The sequence below is a fragment of the Perna viridis genome, chromosome 12, assembly GCF_037379345.1.
Source record: "Perna viridis isolate PV_CMFRI_1.1 ecotype Kerala chromosome 12, ASM3737934v1, whole genome shotgun sequence".
In the NCBI taxonomy this organism is placed as follows: domain Eukaryota; kingdom Metazoa; phylum Mollusca; class Bivalvia; order Mytilida; family Mytilidae; genus Perna; species Perna viridis.
This window is the reverse complement of record NC_142456.1, coordinates 13,840,695-13,855,622: the sequence shown is the minus strand read 5'-3', so window position 1 is coordinate 13,855,622 and position 14,928 is coordinate 13,840,695. Positions and strand designations below refer to the sequence as shown.

At 32.7% G+C, this 14,928-nt stretch overlaps 1 protein-coding gene across 4 annotated transcripts in view; it reads left to right on the top strand.

Annotated features, from left to right (window-relative positions):
• LOC148601290 (multifunctional protein CAD-like) overlaps positions 1-14,928 on the top strand; it is a 73,026-nt gene that overhangs the window by 17,839 nt on the left and 40,259 nt on the right. For all 4 annotated transcript variants that reach the window (XR_015917286.1, XM_088556271.1, XM_088556272.1 and 1 more), the window contains exons 14-27: positions 734-979; positions 3,007-3,144; positions 4,397-4,647; positions 5,064-5,310; positions 5,967-6,065; positions 6,527-6,628; positions 8,274-8,396; positions 9,384-9,566; positions 9,873-10,091; positions 10,539-10,889; positions 11,423-11,527; positions 12,366-12,608; positions 13,433-13,514; positions 14,568-14,734. Coding sequence is in view for 3 of the 4 variants with exons in the window: in XM_088556271.1 (XP_088412397.1) it covers positions 734-979; positions 3,007-3,144; positions 4,397-4,647; positions 5,064-5,310; positions 5,967-6,065; positions 6,527-6,628; positions 8,274-8,396; positions 9,384-9,566; positions 9,873-10,091; positions 10,539-10,889; positions 11,423-11,527; positions 12,366-12,608; positions 13,433-13,514; positions 14,568-14,734 (2,556 nt within the window). In the remaining variant the exon portion in view is untranslated. The remainder of the gene's footprint in view (positions 1-733; positions 980-3,006; positions 3,145-4,396; positions 4,648-5,063; positions 5,311-5,966; positions 6,066-6,526; positions 6,629-8,273; positions 8,397-9,383; positions 9,567-9,872; positions 10,092-10,538; positions 10,890-11,422; positions 11,528-12,365; positions 12,609-13,432; positions 13,515-14,567; positions 14,735-14,928) is intronic.

The following is a 14,928-nucleotide window of genomic DNA, read 5'->3' as shown; positions in this document are numbered from 1 at the left end:
GTATAATGCACATATTTTTACATAGAAATAATTTCCAGAGCATGGGATTGTGTATTATACATCAATATATAAGATTTGGCCAAGAAATAAAAGATTTTTAGAAGAGAAAATAGATTGCATAATGTAAACAAACAAACTGGAAGTGAAATGTTACTGAAAGAAAGTTTTTATAATCATCAAATACATCTTTAAGTGTTGAATTTTAAATGATATTGTCTTCAAATCAAGTTTAAATGTCTTAATTACATGTTTCAGACATAGGTTGAACAATATTTCTTTCTTATAAAACAGGGTTAGAGATTAAAATGAAACAACTAAAAACCAAAAAGTAGCAAAGTCCTTTTTTTTTGTCAAACCCTCCTTATTGAATGCTTTTGCAGCTGAAAATGATTGTTTTAAAACATATGTTGATTGTTTCTAACAATTTTCTTTCTTTAAAGTATATTACATGATGTTTAAGTGTGAATAGAAGTTTTTGTCCTTCACATTTATGTAGGAAATACAAGTGCAAAATATTGATCCTTTGTCTTACAAAATTCTACTGCAATCTATGTTTAAAAAAACTTTTTTTTCACATGTTTGGAGATGTACATGCAATAATAGCTTCATTTCCTATAAGACAGAGAATAATAATAAATATATAGTCTTTGTTCCTGAATCAAAACTAGGTATTTTTTATGGTTCTTATATTAATAACTTCTCCAAAGTTTTCAATTTTTATCGACATTTTTAGTACTACATCATAGAAGTGAACGCCAGATTGTCAAGGAGTTCAGCATTAGCCAGTAAAGCTACAGGATATCCTCTGGCCTATGTGGCTGCCAAATTATCACTTGGTATACCTCTACCTGAACTGAGGAACTCGGTAACTAACTCAGAAAAGACTCCAACGACAGCCTGCTTTGAGCCAAGTCTGGACTACTGTGTGGTTAAGATACCTCGTTGGGACTTGAAAAAGTTTTCAAGAGTATCAACTAAGGTTTGCACCTACAGTAATTTTAATTTACTATATTGTATTGTGACAGGTTACCGTTGTTAGGGTTAAATATTTTATTTGTTTGAAACCTGACTATATTATGTAAAGAAAAGATTACATATACAAAAAAATAATATTAAGATATCAAAGGAAAAAATGCTTATGATAAAGTATACTTTCATTTTCTATATGTACTGTGAAAGTACTTATATTCATGGGTAGAAATTTTTGTGCTTTAGGGGAAAAGCACAAGTTCGTGGATTTTTGAATTCTTGGTTTTGCTGATCCTGTCATACAGTTTAAATAGTACTTTTCATTGGGAATCAAAATTCGTAGTTTACCTTACTCATGAAATCCACAAATATTGGTACCCCATGAACAATAATACTTTCACAGTAACGAAGAAAGCTTAACCATTTTTTGTCAAAGAGTATATGATGTTACTCGTCAAAATTTGATTCAAATTTTTTTTTTTTTTTTCACTAGACAATAAATTAAAATACCAAAGACAAATTCTGGTTTTCTGAAATAATTTGTTTTGTCATTTCGTTATACATATTCTAGACCTGATTTTCCCTCCTGCTTTAAAGTTGAATTCCTCTTTCTCAGACAATAATTTTACATTGTGATTCTTTTTTTTATTATATATTACTTCTTTTTTTGCCCATTTCCACTTTGTAAAATCAGGTCTGAATTACTTTAAGCTGTTTTTTTCTGTTTAGTGATGAGTAATAGAGATTAGTAAGTCAGTTTTAATGTGAGCATTGCTTGGTATTACAGATCATGCAACAACTAATGTTAAATTCATGACAAAAATTAACTTTCATTTTGTAGTATGTTTTTTTTTCATGGTTGTAATTTTCTAATGTTTATCTGTCTGTGTGATTTCAATATGTACATCGTGTGACTGGCACTTCTATGCTTTAATTTCTGTTTTATTTGCTATAAGAAACAAACAATAGAAAAAAGGGAGAGATGCGGTTTAATGCAACAAGTGCACCAGCATATAACCTAAATCAAAAATAGTAAAATATTTCAAAGAGATCACTGAAAAGTCATTAACAAGTCTAACATGCCTTTAAGTAAACTCTGAAAGCCCTGACAACAAAAGTAATAAGTAAAATCCATGTTAACAGAACAACGATACTTCTTCAAAATAGAACTAAACAGTAAAATAGTGACACTGACACTTTGATAACCATTATCTCACATGACTGTGGAAAGGCAGATACATGGTGAAACAATTATTGTGAACTGAAATTTATGCGGCAGTTTTATTTTCACCCTTTTTCGTGGTGAGACCTGTAATGCAAAAGTTAGTGTTATGAATATTTTTCAAAGAACATTATAATATGATTGGAGGAACTATCGTAAATTTAAAACTATGAAAGCAGATTGACTACAGAAACCACTAAAAAGGATGGCAAAAATATTTACCAGTTTACAATATTCAATTTGTTATCACATAGTATGAATATCTGTTCCACCAGCTTTTCCATTTACATTGTTTTCATTTAATCTGACAGTTAGTAGTGATAGAGGTTTAAGGAGGTAGACCTAGGATAAGGGACATAACTCTTGAAATCAGTGATATGTTTGTATCATAATCAATTTTACCAAAGCCTTCAAGCATTCATTTGAAAATGAATGAAATCAGTCCAAGTTACTTCGATGCTTACATGAGATGATATAAAATGCTGGAAACAAACGTTCCAATGATTTGTAAGAGTTGTGTCCCATACCCTAGGTTTACCTTCTTTAGGTTATTTCTTAGTCTTTTTTTAATTATCTGGTTGAAATGTTATTGTGTTATCTTTTTTTACAGAAATATATCATTCAAAGTTTAGCAAATGTGATATTTTTAGAAACAGGTGTTACCGGTACCCCAGTTACACTTGCTCAAATGAATTTCAAGGAAAAAATACTTTCATAGATATAAAAAGAGTAGGGGGAAAATGAACCATCAAATTTGACCCTTGTAATCAGGAATGATTTGTACAAGTTACATGAATGTATTCTGTATGCTTTAGATTGGTAGCTCTATGAAGAGTGTTGGAGAGGTGATGGCTATTGGTAGGAAGTTTGAGGAAGCATTCCAGAAAGCATTGAGAATGATGGATGAGAAAGTTATTGGGTTTGATCCTTACAAAAAGAAAGTTTCTGAAGCTGTAAGTTCTTTAGAAATCACCACTCAGTATCTTACAGCTAGTTGAAAAGAACCAGTTTCAATTTCAATACAAATCTTGGTAGGCAACTAAGTAGTTTAAATAGCTCTCTAGGTAGAAATCTGCCCTACATTATACACATATGTCCTACTCAACTACCACAGAACACCTGTGTGATCTTTTGGACACTGTCTTTTAAGTTTGAATAGCTGTCAATTATGATGAGCTTAACCTCTAAAGATCAAGTAAATACAACTCACTGAGGCCATTTATATCATTGTTCAATTTTCTATACTGGTACATTTTCAAGTTTATATTTTAGGGCATCTTATATAAACATTCACTGTAAACCAAAGAAAAAAATATACTAGTATTTACAATCTCTTTACAACATTTCTTAAACATTTTTTTTAAACTATTTAATATTGAGAAGGTCCTTAGAGGGACTGGTGCATGCATTTATATTACAAATTGAAAACATCATTTTGCAAAAGTGTAATGAATGTTACCGTAACTTTTAAGCTCTTAAAACTACTTCAGCTAGAAAGAATCTCAGTTTAACAATGTATGAGCATCAAATTCTTTCTAAAAAAAGTTTCAGCATTCAGTTCAATTAAGTAATTGAAACTTAAAATAGGCTTGGTCTATGAATATTTAAATAAAATGAACAGTGTTATCCAATCAGAAACAAGTTAATCATTTGTATATAGAGTACAAGCTACTTAAACACAGTGGTGGTCATCATAATTGACAGCTATTCAAACTTAAAAGGCAGTGTCCAAAAGATCACACAGGTGTTATGAAGTAGTTAAGTAGGACACATTGGTATACTGCAGGGCAGATTTCTACCTAGAGGCAGGGTAGGAAATTCATAGAAAATATCTACCAGACCACAGGGCTTGCTACATCAAAAAGTTACCTGTCCTGATTAAAATTTTCCAGTCCTGAAAATTTATGCAGTGAAATTCCTTTTCAGATTCTAATGTATTTTGATGTTTAAAATTTTAGCATGACAAAAAAGTATAATTTGATAAACCTAACGATGTCTGTAATATGTATGACTTATGGTTGGTCACTTGATGAAAACACACCGCAACAAGTGGACATGTTACTGAGACACTACTGGCTCTATGTTTAATTCTGATTTAGCTGATTTCTCTTCTCCTTGTAAAACAGATAATGTCAGTCTGTCTTAACTTTTCTTTATATTTTATTAACAGACAACTTAATATCTTTATCACATTGATTTTAATAGGACTTACAAAACCCAACAGACAAGAGGATATTTGTACTAGCAGCAGCCATTAAAACAGGATACAGCATTGAGGACTTGTACAGACTCACAAAGATTGACAAATGGTTTCTTTACAAGTTTAAGAACATAGTAGACCATACAACAAAGTTAGAGGAGTTTACAGGCCGTGGACAAGAGATACCTAGGGAACTTATGTTGCGAGTCAAACAGTTGGGATTTTGTGATGAACAAATTGCCAGGGCTATCAAAAGGTAGGTCATAAACGTGGGTCAACTTAAGCAAAAAAAATTATAAGTCTGTTTTCTGCTACCCTAGTTTTTTGTAGTTTGCTCAGGCAAACCATGGATTCAGTTTTACAATAAATGTAAATTTACTTTCAGTAAACAAATTCTAGAAAACAACAAAAATTTGAAATATAGCAAAAACTGGTACCCATAACTTTGATGTAATAATGCCTTTACATTACCCAATAAAAGTAATATGGGTAAATAAAAAAATGACCAGATTATATCACTGATGGTATTATACTGGTGCATGTAATAGATTTAATAAGGAGACATCATGTTGAGCATCTAACAGCTGTTATGCTATTTACATTCAGAGAGAGATAAAAAATTATTTGTAACTTAGATTTTTAACATTCATGGATTGATACCTTTAATTTCAGTTCAGACTTAGTGGTTCGCAAGTCCAGAAAACAAATGAATGTCACACCATATGTGAAACAGATTGACACTGTAGCGGCCGAGTGGCCGGCCCAGACTAACTATCTCTATATGACGTACAATGCATCAGAACATGATATACCATTTGAGGAAGGTTATATCATGGTGATTGGTTCGGGGGTCTACAGGATTGGTAGCAGTGTGGAGTTTGATTGGTGTGCTGTTAATTGTATTACTACACTCAGAAAGGTAAGAAATGATCATTCTCATTCAGAGATAGTGATTAGGTCTTGTTTCCTGCTACTAGAAAGAAAAATATTGGATTGGAAGGTAAGGAAACCATTTTATTTAAAAAAAAAACAAAACATTTTACATTGAGTTAATGGCTAGCCATCTTGACTTTAAAGGTGCTTTAGCCGTAGCAGCCATAAGATGTTTAGGGTAGGCACAAAAAAAATAGGTAGGTTGGGTACCAGGTAACAGACACATTACTTTTTTGGCCTTACTGAACGATGAAGATACATGGGTGATAAATACAACATTGGAAAAATATTGGGTAATTGTGATATCAATAACTGCACTTACAGACATCCCAATATGGTGGACACTGTTTTGATCTAAATTTTTCTGTTGTTAATTTTGTAACAACAATACATTATCATTAGATATTTCATGTCTTAGTACACAGGGGAGCCACCCATATTTCTGTAGATGTTATGTATTAAACTTTATATTTTGTCAAGAGACCTGGACATCCGCCCTTATATAAAGAATGAAAGTATTTTTGCCCTGTCCCTCACATATTTTTTTACTAGAACAGCCCTCAGTGATAATATCAACATCTCCCATATTTTTAGAAAATTGATATTAATGTGTTATTATACTGTGCCATTTTATATCTTTAGATGGGTCACAAAACTATAATGGTGAATTATAACCCAGAAACTGTCAGTACAGATTATGACATGTGTGACAGGCTGTACTTTGATGAAATCTCCTTTGAGGTAAAATATTGTTAGTAATTGGATATTTGTTTATCTGGACTTTTTATTCACACATTTTTAAAGACTTCTCCACTTTTATTTTCATTGCAACTGAAATATTTGTGCTTTATTACCTTATTAACTTAAAGAAACCTTAGATTTAGTCTTAAAATCCTCTAAAAAAAAGGTCTAGATATCAGAAAAAATGAAGATGTATTTATGTAATTATAGAGGCCACTATTTAATTTTGACATCTTTCGTATCATTTTTGATATTTGAATAACAAAAGTTTATTGTGCAAGTGATATACACTTCATACTTGATTTTCTTCTCCTTTAAAATGAAATTCTGCTTTTTTATATTCAAATTTTCTTTATGGTAAGTTTACTTCTGATTTTCCAATTCTTGCTTTTTAATTTGCTGGGTAAAATTACATCTGGTACTTTCTATGTGTTATTAAAGAGGTTTGATCTTTGTTATAGACTGTGATGGATATTTACAACATAGAAGATCCAGATGGTATTATTCTCTCAGTCGGTGGACAGTTGCCAAATAACATCGCAATGCAACTCCATAGACAGCAGGTATAGTACAAATATTAGGTGGAAGTTAGATTAAGAAAATACTGGCATTTTCTTCATATAGATACCAAAATAACATGGTAATAATTTGTGCTTCTACATGTTCTCATGACCAGCTTAGTTAAACCTGTCACAAAATAAATGAATTATACAAAAACATGTAAAACCAAACCCTGAATAATCCAAAAACCTGTCCAAACCAGATACTTCTTGAAGTCCCTTTGTATCAATTTTAATGTATTTTAACCTGGGTAAACTGAACTCCTTTCTAAACCGAACAACTTTAAAGTCAGAAAGGTTTCATAGTATTCATGCATTTTGCATCAATCTCATAAAAGTATCAAAGTAACTTGGACTGATTTTATTCTGTTTCTGATGAAAGCTTGACAGGTTTTGGTGAAATTAAATATGATACAAACATATCACTGATTTCAATAGTTATGTCCCTTAAAATGTGTCTACCTCCTGGAGGCATGTCTAGACCAACATGATTATGTTCTTGGACCAAAGAATTGAAAAAAAAGTATATTATGGAGTACTATTTTACAAAGACCTTTTTTAGCTCACCTGGCCGTGGTCCATGTGAGCTATTGCCGTCACTTGGCATCTATCGTCATCGTCCGTGGTCAACAATTGTTCAAAACTCTTCTTCTCTGACACTACTTGACCAATTGGAACCAAACTTGGTATGAATGTTCCTTTGGGTATCCTGCATAGAAATGATTTGGGGATTTTTGATCCATCGAAAAACATGGCCACTGTTACTAAAAATAGAACATAGGGGTCAGCCAGTAGTTTTTCACATATATCTCCAAAATGGTTAGGTTTAGCCAAATTCTGACGTGGGGTTGAAGTGTTCAACATGATGAGATCAAGCTGTGGTAATATTTTCATTGTAATCTGTTAAGCCATGTTGGAGTTATTGCCCTTTTTGGACATTTTTTTGCTATTTTTAATGTTATTTCTTTCAAAAATCTCCTCCGACACTACTTGACCAATTGGAACCAAACTTGGTATGAATGTTTCTTGGGGTATCCTGCATAGAACTGAGTGGGGATTTTTTATCCGTTGATAAAAATAGAACATAGTGGTCAGACAAGTTTTTCGCATATATCTCCAAAACCATTAGGTTTAGCAAAATTATTTCTATAGCTGAAATTACCCTTATTATAAGGCTTTCAAAAAGTCTCAAATTTGATAAAAATATAATAACATATTAATATCAATTTCCTAAAAATATGGGAGATGTTGATATTATCACTGAGGGCTGTTTTAGTAAAAAATATATGTGGGACAGGATCAAATCTGTAGGGTGACTCCTTGTAAGAGTTAGTGCCCTTGAAAGATGAATTTTTATGGTTTTCAGCCAATATCTTGAAAACCATAGTAGGTAGAAAGAAACTTTCTATTACTGAAATGATCCTCATGATAATCCTACCAAAGTCTTCTTGAGTCAAAATTGTTGAACAACTTGTTAAATTTATTGCCTTTGAAAGAGAAACTTAAACCAGGTGGGCGATTCAGGCTCCTGGGAGCCTTTTGTTTAATTGACAATTTATTTCAAAAACCAAGGTCACATTTGAATATTCCTGATTAAATGAAACTATCTGAATGTCATCTAAAAATAGAATGGTACTTTGTTTTGTAGGCCAGGATATTAGGGACTTCTCCTGAGAGTATTGATAATGCTGAGAATAGATTCAAGTTTTCAAGAATGTTGGACAATATGGGTATACAACAGCCTCAGTGGAAGGAGTTGACTGATTTGGAGGTAAAAACCAGAGGCCTGGGATTTCAAAATCAGTAATTGTAATCAGCTATTATTGATTACATATTTGGAAGTAATCACATCACAAAAATTTGATTTCAGATTTTGGTTTTATGATATAACAGCCACTAAGCTGGATTAAAAAATACCTGTCATATAATGAATAGGCCATACAAAGTAAACTTATTGGTTCTCTTCCCATTTTAATGGAAATCCATGAAGGATGGAATCATTTATTGTAAACTTTTTTTATCACCCTCCAAAAGAGTGAGAGAATGCTTTTTTTTATTGCTCATAGACAAAAGAAAGGATAAAGGATGGTAATTTGTTGTTAGTTTACTTATATAACATAAGATTAGGTAATTAACCATGCGTAAATGAGATGAGAGTTTAATTTTATATTACCTAATTTAGTCCTTTTGAAGCCACATATTTGTTATTTTATTATTATTATTATTAATAATATTTCTTTCCAAAAAAAATAAATCTTTACTTACCTTATTTTTAGATCAAATCTAATTTCTGCCTTCTAGTAATATATACATGAATTTACACTTGTCATTTTGCCTTGAATGACCCCAGATTTGTCTCCAAATAAATAACCTTTTGATATCAATGAAGCAACGTAGTTTTAAATTGTGACATCATTGATTTTAATATATCTATAATATATTATTTTTTTCAAATGGCGTCCATAATTGTAAATGCATCAATTTTGTCCCCCGGATTTCCATATATCATGTAATTTCCATGTGGTGCTACCTTAGGGGTTCTATTTGTATATAAATAAATATTTACTCAGGGCTTAAGTGCTTTGTGCACCATTTAAAATCTTATTCCCTTAAAGTCATCAAATTTTACACCCATCAAAATAACTTGCCATACAGTTAGATCCAACTTAGCAGATTTCCAATGACTGTGGAGGAATGCCAAGTCTCTTCTTCCTAAAAAAAATAATAATAATGAATCCAATATATTACACATTTCCAGTCAGCCGTCCAGTTCTGTGAGAAAGTTGGTTACCCCTGTCTGGTACGTCCATCTTATGTCCTCAGTGGAGCTGCTATGAATGTGGCTCACTCCAGCAGTGATCTGAAGGCATACTTGTCACAGGCTTCAGCTCTCTCTAAAGATCATCCAGTTGTCATTTCAAAATTCATCATGCAAGCTAAGGTAAGAACTTGATACTAATTGTACTGCTAATTTAAAATATAGGTAATGAGGCACTATTTACTTATGCTGTGTATGTTAATGTTACAGAAATTGTTAAAAGCTATTGAAAACAAAGCTTAAGTTTAGAATGGACTTTTTGATTACTATCTGTCCTTGCAAAATTATTAACTCATCTGTATATTTGGCTTGAGAATTCCAAGATTCCTCCTGTAATTTTCTTGTACTTTGATCATATCTATATGGGATTCAACAAAACACTTTCATCTTTTAAATGTTTTGAATCTTAATAATTTCATTAATATTTAGGAGATAGATATAGACGCAGTTGCTGCAAATGGTGAAGTGATATGTATGGCAGTGTCTGAGCATGTCGAGAATGCTGGTGTTCATTCAGGGGATGCAACTCTTGTCACACCTCCACAGGACTTAAATGAAGAGACTTTAGCCAAGATCAAAGTGATCTGTTGCTCTATTGGAAGGGCATTAGAAGTTAATGGTCCGTTTAATATGCAGCTCATAGCAAAGGTAAGTTCACTGTGAAACCTGTCTAAACAGAATTCCTCTGTTGAATTTGTCCAGTTTAGACAGGTGTATGGTTTACCCAGGTTCAAAATATATTTTTAAAGTGATTTGAAGGGACTAAACAATGTCTGGTTTAGAAAGGTTTCATTTTATATATTACTAAGGTATTATAATGAGTTAAATGAGTTAGGGACAATTTTATTTTTCTATCAGGAGTTGTTCATTCAAGATTAGAACTTCTACAATGTAACTGAGGTTAGTGATACACTAATTTTAGTTGTGTTGCCAATATATTATAATTATGAACTTTGCTTGTATGATTTCTGTTTGTGTATTGCTCTTTGCTCAAAATTCCATTTTTAATTATCTCAACTGACTCTATAAATGATGATTACCAAATGCTTGCTGAGAAAGGTTCCTTAAATTTTGTATTTATCATTGTATTTTTAGGACAACCAGCTGAAGGTCATCGAGTGTAATGTTAGAGTGTCAAGGTCATTTCCATTTATTTCCAAAGCATTAGATTTTGATTTCATTGATACAGCTACTCGTGTGATCATGGGAGAAAATATTGAACCTGTCAGTGTTCTCTATGGCTGTGGTCGTGTTGCTGTCAAGGCACCAGTGTTTTCATTCTCCCGTCTCCATGGTGCTGATGTGTTGCTTGGGGTGGAGATGGCAAGTACAGGAGAAGTTGCCTGCTTTGGGGAAAACCGTTATGAGGCTTACTTGAAGGCTTTGATGAGCACTGGATTTAAAATTCCCAAAAAGAATATTCTGCTTTCTATAGGTAGTTTTAAGGTAAGGAATTTTTCATAGCTTTATATCACTGATTGATTAATTGTGTCATAGTCTGACTATTTTGTTTGTGACTTTAGAACAGGGGATATATACAAGACTTCAACATTACAAAATTCTTATTTTCAGCATCCTTACAATCCTGTCACAGATGAGGAACTGCAATGCAAATCGTGACATTAAAAAGCATATACAACATAGCATGTTTGTAGTTTAGAAAAGATTGCATATCTTTGAAATTGTAAAACATTGATATAGTTTGTTTTCTTCTTTATATAAAGTGTATAGATTTCTAAATATTTTGTGGGTCAGATTGGAATTTAATACAATGTAATCACAAATTTTAATATATTGGTGACGGTTAATAGTAAGAAAGATGCACTTTCAAATTTGCCAAAAATGTCCTTGTGTTATTCAGACATATCTGCTATTCTGGATTTTACTGTATTTACTTCCGATTTTGCCGATTTCCCTTTTGTTTGTTGACCTTGTAAAATCATTTGTGGTTATTTCTCATATGATGCCTTTGATTTCAGGACAAATCTGAATTGTTACCAGCAGTGAAGTCATTAGAACAGATGGGATACAACCTATATGCCAGTATGGGGACTGCTGACTTCTACACTGAGCATGGTGTCAAGGTACACTACTTAAATTATATTGATTCATTGTGATAGTGTGATTAGTTCGTCTTGTTTGTCATGGATGTACATGAACTGTTATGTGTTGTTAATATAGTGTGATTAGTTCATCTTGTCTGTCATGGATGTACATGAACTGTTATGTGCTGTTAATATAGTGTGATTAGTTCGTCGTGTCTGTCATGGATGTACATGAACTGTTATGTGCTGTTAATATGTTTTTAAGAGGCTTGAAAATTATTCCTTAGTTTTTCATGGGGAATGATTCTAGTTTCTGATACTCCATGCCAAGTGGGAGGCATGCAGTAATTATGATGTCCGATTGTTTGTCCACGGCTTTTTCCAACCCACAAATCCTCAAAAACCTGAATGGAATTTAATGACACACACATTCTTTATCACATAATGCCATTGTGTACGTCCTATATTGTTTTTCGATCAAAAAAACTTTTTGGAATATATAATATTATTGCAATGTAGACAAAGAAAATAAGAAGGCAGTTGTTTTACTAAGCCATGCAATTATATTGGTATTCGCAATTACATTGCAATTTTCTATCAGTTTCTTCCCTTTTTTTTGGGGTGAGGGATAGGGTTAAGAACTTGTCAACAATGTAAAATTTGGATTTGAGGAAAATGTTCTTTACTCAGACAACAACCCCTGCAACAAGATTGTTTGAACAAAAATTCAACCAAGGGGTACTGTATTGCATTGGACAAGGAGCATGCTATTGAAACCCTAACTATTGATATAATCATGTTCCTGGTTTACACAGAGTTCATTTTACAACATCAATCCATGTGTTGTGCTGCTACATCATTTATTTCATTATATTAGATTCAAGGTGTTGATTGGCCATATGAAGACACTGGAGAGAAAAAGAGTAATGGAGAACAGCGTACAATTGCAGATTACTTAGCAGATAACATGTTCGACTTGGTGTTTAACCTGCCATTGCGTGGATCGGGGTCACAGAGAGCATCATCATTCGTTACCCAGGGATACAAGACACGAAGAATGGCAGTTGATTATTCAGTTCCTTTGATTACTGATGTTAAGTGTACTAAGCTAATCATAGAGGTATTGTGGATTTAATTTTATGTTTTTCTTTCCTTTATTCTCATTTTAAAGTTATTTTATAAGTCAGACAGATGGGAGGTTATCTAATCTGATACATTGGAAGTTTATTTTTTGTCCTGCACAAGCTAATGAATAATGTTATTTGTCTGAAAATCTGTCCACATCACTCTCTTGGCCACATCTCCTCTGAAACTGCATGGTTAATTGTTTGCATATTTGGTTGGATTTAATGTCATGAAACATAGATTTGCATACTTAAACACAATTTTGATTCAACAAATTCTTATAACGTTATTGGGCATGAACAGCAGTGGGGGACAAAAACAAGACTTGTTTAGCAGAGTTATTTTACTTGTATTGAGTAGAAACTTTAGATTTAAGAAGAAAAAGTCGCCTTAATATGAAGCAAAAACTTGCATTACGTACATTAATAATAGTTGAAGTAACTTGTGAAATAGAAACAGATTTTGAAATAAAGACAGCTGATTATAGATAATTTTGATAAAGTATAAATAAATCAACTTGTGATATGCATCAAATGATGAAATATAATACATATTTAAGTTTGATACATATTGATGCAGCCCAAGGAGTGTGATTGCCAAGTGGTTAAAGTACTGGAATAGACATCACTATTCTAAGCACAGCACGTTATCTATTACAAAATATACCAGATCTTGGGTTGATGGGGAACCATTTTCCCAATATGATTTTGATTTTACTTTCACCTTAATCTGGCTAACATGTGATGCCTTAATATGTTATATGTAATTTGTAAAACACTCCCCCATTATCAGCTAAGTTGTCTATATTTTTTTTTCAAGGCATTGAGATTACTGAATGGAGCACCTCCACTAAAAACACACATAGACTGTATATCCTCTCACAGAGTGATAAGGCTTCCTGGTAAGTTCATACATATGTACATGTCTATATCTCCTCTCAAATTCATCAAGTTTACTTATTTGAGTGTGGGGCAAAATAAAGGGGACAGAAACAAACATTTTTCTCATCTAACAATAGACCCTTTTGTGGTAAATTGGTGAGCTTGCTCAATATACACTTCCGCGAGGTAGGGCTTGGGTAGAACAAAAGAATTTTCCTGAGCTCTATGCATGCTCATTGACTACCCTAACGTTTGCACAAAAGGGTCTATTTACTGCTCTGTAATAATGTATTAGGAAAGAACTATTCCTTTGAAAGTGTAATGAATTTCACATTGAACCCAGTATAACATAAATGTTTAAATTTGAAAGAAGCCAATTAAAAAAGTCAAACACATGCTACTTAATTATTGCAATGATTTTTAGTCCCCTTTCGGTGACTTTTCCTGACTTTAAGTTTGCAATATGTTCCTCTGTCAGTCAGGCTTATCAGTTTTTCACACTTTTTTTCATCAAGCTTGCAGATATACATTTGATATTTGGAACATTGTTTAACCATGTCAAGTAACAGGTCATGGTCCAGTTATGTTCTAGTTGATTGATTTTTTGCTGAGTTATTGCCCTTAAGAAAATTTATGCAGACTCATTTTTCTGCACTTTTCTTGTTAATATTTGCATTCTTCTTTTCATCAACAGAAATTTCTTCCAGTAGGGGACTCTGCAATACTCAGAATACTTTTTTTTTAAAACTTATTTTGGAACAGTGTTGGTGTTCTTGGGGTATCATGCTCACGTGGAGTGGAGAGGGTCATGGCTTTATCTCACCAAAAATTGTAGTCACTGCTTCTCTGACAAGCACATATTATTTAGTGGATAGAGTGATGACTGATTGACTTGGAGTCCGAATAATTTGTCCGAAATGATGACATGCCTACCTGCAGGCTTTAACTTCTGTGAACAAGCACAATAAAATAGGATGTTTGATTGGTCAAGTGTTGATGTCTTGATGCTTGAAATGTATGCCATAAGATGTTTAACTGCAATTAATCAATAATTCAATTCTTTACTCTTATAGGTATGATTGATGTTCATGTACATGTGAGAGAACCAGGAGCTACACACAAAGAAGATTGGTCCTCAGCCACTGCAGCTGCTCTGGCAGGGGGGATAACTCTCATACTAGCCATGCCCAATACAAGTCCTCCTACAGTAGATGATGCTGCTTTCAATCTGACTCAAAAGGTAAAAGGCTTAGAAACTATTAGGTAAAATTGGCCCACTTATTTTTTGAAGCTTGATGTTTTAGTCCATGAAAGCTTTTACTTTCTGATCAGAAGTGTTAAACTTAAAGTTGAATTGCAAATACATTTGTAATGACAAAGTATTTGTAATGCACACTGTTGAAATAGCCGATTTTCTTCAATTTTTTAAATCCA